Below are 7,491 nucleotides of genomic sequence, written 5' to 3' on the forward strand. Positions count from 1 at the left end.
GTTGCACAACGAAACTTTGGGTCCTCCGCCTTGTCCCACTCTATGCTCTCTGACGCATCGCGCACAAACGTCAGCTGCACCTTCTGTTGGGAGTGGGAAACTTCAAACCAGGGCGGGGCGGTGGTGCTAAGCGGTGTGAAACAGGGGTGTGTGTGTCAGCTTTAAGTACCGCGCAGGACATTCCAGGACACCCTTAAAATTCTGATCCACGAACGCGAATGCGCATTAAGACGAAAAGTTTCCAAAAGTTCTCACAGGCTGAGAGATAGCTACTCACGACGACATCCAGGTCTCATCGTTGATCCAAAGAAGAATCCATACAGAGAAAGTAAGTTTTTCAACCACTCGCATTTCGCTTTCTTAAGACAGATGTTGAAGTCAGGCACAGGCGTAAAGTTGTGCGCATTCTTTCTTGGTTTTGTTACAGTTAAACTTTTACTGGATCTTTCTCCACGGGGAAAAACAAGTTAGGAAAGCTCGAATTTGAGGGCTATGTTCATCATTACAATTAGCCACCTCATCTAATTTGTGTCCAGTAGAAAGAACATGTCTGGTCACCCCACCTTCCAAACGCTAAGACGTTTTTTGTTGTTTAAACGTTTTCTACGTTCATTTAAAATCAAACAAACACAGTCAATTAGTTCAGGTATTTTCATGGCTTCAGCCTTTTTGGTTGGCAGCCAGCTGCTGCAGCTCATCCCTTTCTTTTCTCAATGACCTAGACGATGTGTAGTGTATAGGAAAGCAATATCTCTATGTACTTAAAAAAAATTTACACTGGAACTCCAGGGATTTGTTGCGACAGTTTAATAATCAGTCAGTTTTACATGGGACCAAACTCACTGGACAAACAAGCCAGTTGAAGCTGGTTTTACTGTAGACAAGATAACATTAAATTTGTAGGGGGCATATCAGGACCAAGTAGGCGTAACAGCCATGCTAACAAAAACTGGAAGAAAAGTGCAGGACTGCGGAGATACAGAGCAAAGTACAATGGAAGAAAGTGATATGAGTGGTAGTGAGAGTAGCAAAGGGAGGACGAGATGAAGAATACTTCATTTCAAGCTTGGCTGATGGCTGTATTACAGTATAGATCATTTTAAGTTTGTGCATTAGAGTGTGAGCAAGGGAAGAGAAAGGCTGCCAAAAAATTAGGCTTGTGAAATGACTTTTCATGGTTCTAGGGGGTTCAGTGGATGTCTCTAATTGGCCAATTTTAGACCACCTTGGTGCAAGAAGAAGATAAGGCTTCATTTTAAAAAGGACAAAAAACAATTGTAAGTTGCTTGTTTACTTAGTTATGTTCAAAAGATCCTGTAATAGCTCATATGGAGGGTGTTTGTTTTTCTGCCTCGCTTCCTTTTTTTTAGATTCAGTGAGCCTAACAGTATCGACTTGAGCTTTGGGTGAGGTCACTGTGTGAAAAACATACAGCTTTATCATTTTCCGTCAGGATTCAGATGAACTCAGGAAGCCACAGAGTTAAAAAATACAAAACGTGACCGTCACACGGATCGTGCACACATGCATTGATTTTAAAAGCTTTGAGGCTATGAGGCGCCCCTCCCTCTTCCTCAGCTGTTGTCTGCCCTTTGACCTCTGCCCTTTCCACCCTGTGTCGTGACATGCAAATAGTTACCCTTGAAAATCAGCTCAGCCACACTGGATCAGTAGCTCCCATCTGTCTGCGTTATCATCTAAACATTCCTGTAATGCTTTTTTACTTCACCGGTCAAACCTGTACCTGTAAACTGGTATGCTGAAGTTATGTACAGAAATGACTGAATGTGTGGTAACTGTCCAATCACAGCTCACTCACTATAACTAGAAATGATCTCCAAAGTAAGCCCTAAATGTTACCTTGTTTCTTGTTTATAGGGAAACTTAGGGTTACCCCAAAGCTAAGGAGCATATTATTAGTTAACTACAGTACAGTTCATGCTTAAGTTCAAAAGTATTAACATTGCCTAGAAGTCAAGATGCTCATGTTCTGCTGACGGTGGCTCATGTTTAGGTGGTTGTGAATCAGAAGGTAGAGCCGATCATCTAGTAACCGGAAGATTAGCAGTTCAGTCTCTGGTTGCACAGGTCGGTATGCTAAAGTATCCTTGGGCAACATACTGAACAACCACATTTCTGACTGTGTATGCTAATGTTAGATCAAAAAGCACTCAGACGTAGAAATAACGTGCTTTTGATGAATTAATAAATGAATGGGTGAAAGCCACATGCTCAAGTAGAGTAGAAAAGAGCTATATAACAACCAGTCCATTCACCAGTAAGAACTGGTAACAAGCACACACATGCACATACATATATGTTCATGGCTATTTAAATTGTATTGCTCTATAAACCACGTGTCTGCTATTAACGTTTCATTAACAACACTGTTTTCTCCCAACAATGTGCATCACTGCAGCTCATTACAGTTTACATGTGCTAACAAAACTTCACTGATGGTTTGTTTTTGAAAAACAAAATAGCTTTCACATTTGCAAAGTTGCATGTCACACACAGCTTGTGATTTTGTTTTGATAGAGAGAAGATGCAGATGGTAAAACCAAAAGAAGGATTGAGGGAAAACCGTCTCCTCCCTCAGATTTGCATTCTAGTAAACACAAGAACGAGCGAGGAAGGTCAGGCCAATCCTCAAAGAGACTAACGATCTCATTCCGCTGTGATTATTAGTGCAGTGTATGAGGGTGGGGATGTGACAGTATGATAAATGCTCGTAAGGTGCACGACCCTGTCCACTTGCGCTTGCAGTCAATGTGCACGCAAAAAGACATCACGAGCACAGCAGCTACACTGCTCTCCAGCAGTTGAGGCGCAGCAGATTGAATCCAGCTGCTCGAAGCAGTTATGTTTGCTCACACAGAGCACCTAAGAAGGAAGAATGGCGAAATTCCCCGAAATTGTTCGGGAAGGACTTGCAGCTGAGTACAGTCCATGTCAGGAATGTAGTAATTAATGAAACTAAGAAACAAGGAAACTGTTCATTTAGTCCATCGCATTGTTTTTATTACAAAGATATGAAATAAATTGGACTCCCTGTGGCCTCTCATTACTTGTGAGCAGTTAATTGGCATAAAATATTAACTGTATGTGTACTTAATTAATCTCCTTTCTTTCTATTATTGTGGGGTCTTTACTTTACTATATATATGTTGGGAACTGGCCAATAAAAAAAATAAAACTGAATGAAAATTGAATTTTAGTGAATTAAAAGACCAGAGAATAGTGCATATAATCGGTATCCAAAATTCTTCTCTTTAGAATTACAGTTAACATTTTTTCATGTGTTTTCCAGAATGCCAGGTGAGCGGTTAACAGTAAGAACTACATCAGAGATTGGGCGATTCCCCGGAGCAGCCCCACCCACAAGGGTGGAGCTGACCATCCAGAATGAGGGTGAGAAGAAGCGTGAGGAGGGGGGCTGTCTATGGTGGCTCAGAAAGATGTGCCCGTGCTGCTGTAAGCACCCAAACGCCACCTCATATGATGTCACAGATAAGGTGGAATTCACCAAACTCCCAACCCCTGCCGCCATCGTAGATCCCCCCAAGCCGAAGCCCGAGAACGGAGAGGCAAAGGAAACAGATGGTAACGACACTTATTTTAAACTGTGTGAAAACATGACATTGTCTTTGGCATCAAATCTGATATTCAACCCTCTCCTGTTAGAAGGGAAGCTGTCAGTGTGTTCGGTGGACCTATTGAGTTCCAAGGCAGGTCAGAACAGACAGGAGCATCACACTGACCTGTATCACGGGGATGAGCTGATCCTTCGCAGAGGCCAGACCTTCCAGATAGAGGTTGAGCTCAACAGGCCCTTCAGTACTGACACTGACAAGCTGTACCTGGAGCTGAAAACAGGTATGAAGCCAGTGGCTGGACAGTGTCCATCTTTTTAAAACCAAAATATGAAGAAAAATAAATTAAAAATTGTAACAATGAGTATGATCAATAGTTTTTTTTAGCCATTTAAAAGACAGTTTTAAAAGTAACAGATGCACATTGTAATTAAGTGTATGTGGGAAACATTGCATGTGGGAGATAACATTTAACGCTGACGTTACTGGAAGGTAAGTCATCCAATAAAACGCTGCTTTCGATTTTTCATAGGAAAAGTGCCACTAACTATTTGTAAACGTTTTTTTGCGTTTAAAATTGTTGGATTGCCTTTTAACCAAAATTAGCTTCATTTGCAAACACAAGAAAGAAACCAGCGACTGCTCAAATCATGGGAAATACGGTCCAAATGTTGTGCATAGCTAGCACATTTGATTTCAGCAGCAGCTCATGGCTGAACAACAAGTTCTGGATTCCACCCAGCAGCCCGCAGTCTTAACAGTTTCCAGGCCTCGGTACACTGGACACCTCCCTCTGGTATTTACAGACCTCATGCTACACACTCTGGCAATACATCACCACCCAGAAGTGATTTGCTCCTTCTGCTGTGATAGCTTCATGGGGAGAGGGGAGGAAAAAAGAAACAAAGTGTCTGAGCTCTCCACATTCAGCAGACTGGCTGCCATCAGTGTCACTGTGGGCAGGGAACAGGCTCGAAGTGTTGCTCCAAAAGCAGTGATTTTTTATCAGTAAAGCTTTCAAAGCTGTTGTTTTGAGCAGAAAAGAGACACTGTTTTTCATCATTTTCATGCTTAAAAAAAAAGTATGCTAAAAAAAAAGTATTCAGAGGTGAGAGAGGAAGGGAGGGGTGTCCTGGATGCGGTCAAATGGAGAACAATGGTTTCTTGGTAAACTCCGTATTTCTGTTTGGACGAATGGTCGTCCAGCAGGGTTGCACAAAGCAAGCAGCTCGGAGGAGAACATCCAGAGGGTTTTAATCTAACTAATGGATTTGCTAGTCCATGAGAAAAACACATTTAAAGGAACATTAAAGCTAAATAATCACTCACACAAATGTGCACGCTTTCTGTGGAGATGTGCACATCCTGGAGTTTTGGAGGTTTTCCAGGCCCACGCTAGTATTTACTCTTGGAACCCACACATAGCTGGGCCAAAGACTATCATACACATGTGGTTTACAGTTTAGAATGGTTGCCATACACTGGAAATAACATAAAATTACTGTGATGTGAAAAGGTTTGCAACCAGATTTTGTAAGGAGGTCTCTTTGCTGTTGTTGCTGCTGCCTTATTTGATCAAAATCTTCAAGGTTAGCTTATAATTACAAATAAGCGAAAACAGGAAAACACTTTTTGGAGCTGTGCAGGTTAAATTTTCATTCAAAAACATAAAGCAAAGATATTTTACCACATCCTTGACAAGGTTATGTGCATGCACTCATACACACACAGTACACTCAAATACACCTGACTGTGTCCTGACTCAAGTTTTACATTTAAAAGACAAATTCTCTGACTGTCTTTAAAACATTGAATGCCATGAATATGAATTTAAATGTACTTTTTGTAAAAACTCTTCATAACTCTTCATAAAGTGTATTTGAAAAGAACCTCTGCCACAAGGTGGCAGCATTTTAGCAAAAAAGTTGCAGTTGTTTACAACTATTTTTGAAATCCTTTGTCATCGCAATCAGTGTTGAATGTAACGCTTTCCAAAGTAACATGTTGCTCTATCGTATTACATTTACACAATCCAGTAATTACAAGTTTATTGTCACTTGCATTACAAAGCTTTTTCGTTATTTGCAACAACCCAGACAGAAAAAAAAAGAAAAAACATGCTACATTGAGCTGATTTCAGTTCTTGTCAAGAGGAGGAAAATGGTGGAGCTATGGACGTTACTTTTATCTTTATTGCATAAACTGATAGGAGCATGATGGTAAAGTGCATACTGCGTCCAGAACGGAAATAACTACGTAATACTATAATGCAACTTCAGCTCTTTGCAAGCATCTGCACAGATAGCATGCTAACACAAAGCTAGCCAAGAACCTAGGGTGATGATAAAGAGTGAACGCTAACCCCAGCCCAGCAGCCCGAACTTCAGCATGTGATAGATCGGTGATGAACAGTCCGGCTTCAGCTTCCATTTTTACCTGTTCATGTTAACAAGCACAACACTAAGCCTGGATACTCTGACTCGCTGTAACATCTTCAACATCTTCAACCTTAGTTAATATCTCTGCAACATTTAGAAGGATTTCAATTATTAAACAAGTGCTTTGACTATTAGTAGTTTGAGTAGAAATATACAAATAATTTTTAAAAAAAGGGAATAATATGGTTATGTATCTGTTTGGTGTAGGTTCCCTGCCCTTGGTATCCAAAGGGACCCATGTCATCATTCTGCTGGTGAAGCACCTGGAAGATGAACGCTGGGAGGCCAAAATTGTAGAGCAGAACGGCAATAAGATCAAGCTGTCCATCAACTCTCCAGCCAACGCTGTGATCGGCCTTTACGAGCTCACTGTGACAACTTCTTCGCTCAAAGGCGACGCCACAACTACTTACACCTCCAGCAAGAACATCGTCATGCTCTTCAACCCTTGGTGTGAAGGTAAGCTGGCACCAATGGGAACAGGGAAGGCGGGGGTGGGTGTGGGTGGATTGAAGCCAGGGAATGTGGAAGAGAGGAAGGAAAGAAGACGACTCACAGATGATTGGAAAAATAAAAAAAGAGAAGACGTGTGACCTTACATACCATTCCAGAAATGAATTACTTACTATCTGGATTTATGTTAGGCTTTAGGTAGAATTGAGTATCTGAAAAAGTCAATATTTTTCTGGGAGCAGCAGATTCCATCTGTCTAACTGCGAATACTCAGATAAAATGGATGCCTGTATAGCCATTTAATCTCCTAGAGCAGCTCTGGTATAATATTACACTTGGGTGATAGAGGCCAAGTCAGTCCACGAGTGTGTTGTTGCCCATGAATAGCAACAGCGTGACTGTGTGTGTCTATGTGACTGTGGTCTGTTATGCAACTCCCCCGGCTTGGACCAAAACTTCTGCCGTATTTGGTTTAGCCACAAGTGAGAGCACGACTTTCACCTGCATTGGAGATCAAAACAGTTTGGGTGTAAGATGAGGGAGACCTTTAGCGGGGTCATTCGATATGCAGATATGATTGCTAATTGTGTATGCCTAAATGCCTGTTGTTCAAAGAGCTGAAAGCACCATGACTTAAGAAAACAAACAAGGAAATTGGGAACATTTCTACAGAACAGAGGCACAGCAGAGAAAAATACATTCAGAAAAAGCTGAAAAAATGCTGCACGTAGCACAGACTACAATGGAAATGAAGCCAGGGTGGACTATAAGTAATGGAGATGGCTGAAAGAAAAGAAAAACCCTTTTAGGTGCTTCGGTTACTAATAAAGCTCCAGAAGTTGGCCGTCTGTCCCTGGTGTCCTGGGACACACTGGAGACATTAAGTGTGTCGACTGGCTTGGAAAGCCCCCTCCACAAGAGCTGGCAGAGGCAGAGAGGGAGGTCTGGGCATCTCTCTTGAGACTGCTGCCCCAGTGACATTGGTGGGTGGGTGGATGGGTGGATGG

The 7,491-nt window shown here is 41.8% G+C and overlaps 1 protein-coding gene across 1 annotated transcript in view; it reads left to right on the forward strand.

Annotated features, from left to right (window-relative positions):
* The first annotated feature begins 95 nt into the window (after positions 1 to 95).
* tgm1l1 (transglutaminase 1 like 1) overlaps positions 96 to 7,491 on the forward strand; it is a 15,327-nt gene continuing 7,931 nt past the window's right edge. Inside the window, exons 1-4 of the mRNA XM_005933639.3 lie at positions 96 to 328; positions 3,311 to 3,603; positions 3,685 to 3,876; positions 6,239 to 6,490. Of these exons, the coding sequence (XP_005933701.1) occupies positions 3,312 to 3,603; positions 3,685 to 3,876; positions 6,239 to 6,490 (736 nt within the window). The 5' untranslated portion in view covers positions 96 to 328; position 3,311. The remainder of the gene's footprint in view (positions 329 to 3,310; positions 3,604 to 3,684; positions 3,877 to 6,238; positions 6,491 to 7,491) is intronic.

The sequence above is a fragment of the Haplochromis burtoni genome, unplaced genomic scaffold (assembly GCF_018398535.1).
Source record: "Haplochromis burtoni strain Fernald_Lab_line unplaced genomic scaffold, NCSU_Asbu1 Contig_172, whole genome shotgun sequence".
In the NCBI taxonomy this organism is placed as follows: Eukaryota; Metazoa; Chordata; class Actinopteri; order Cichliformes; family Cichlidae; genus Haplochromis; species Haplochromis burtoni.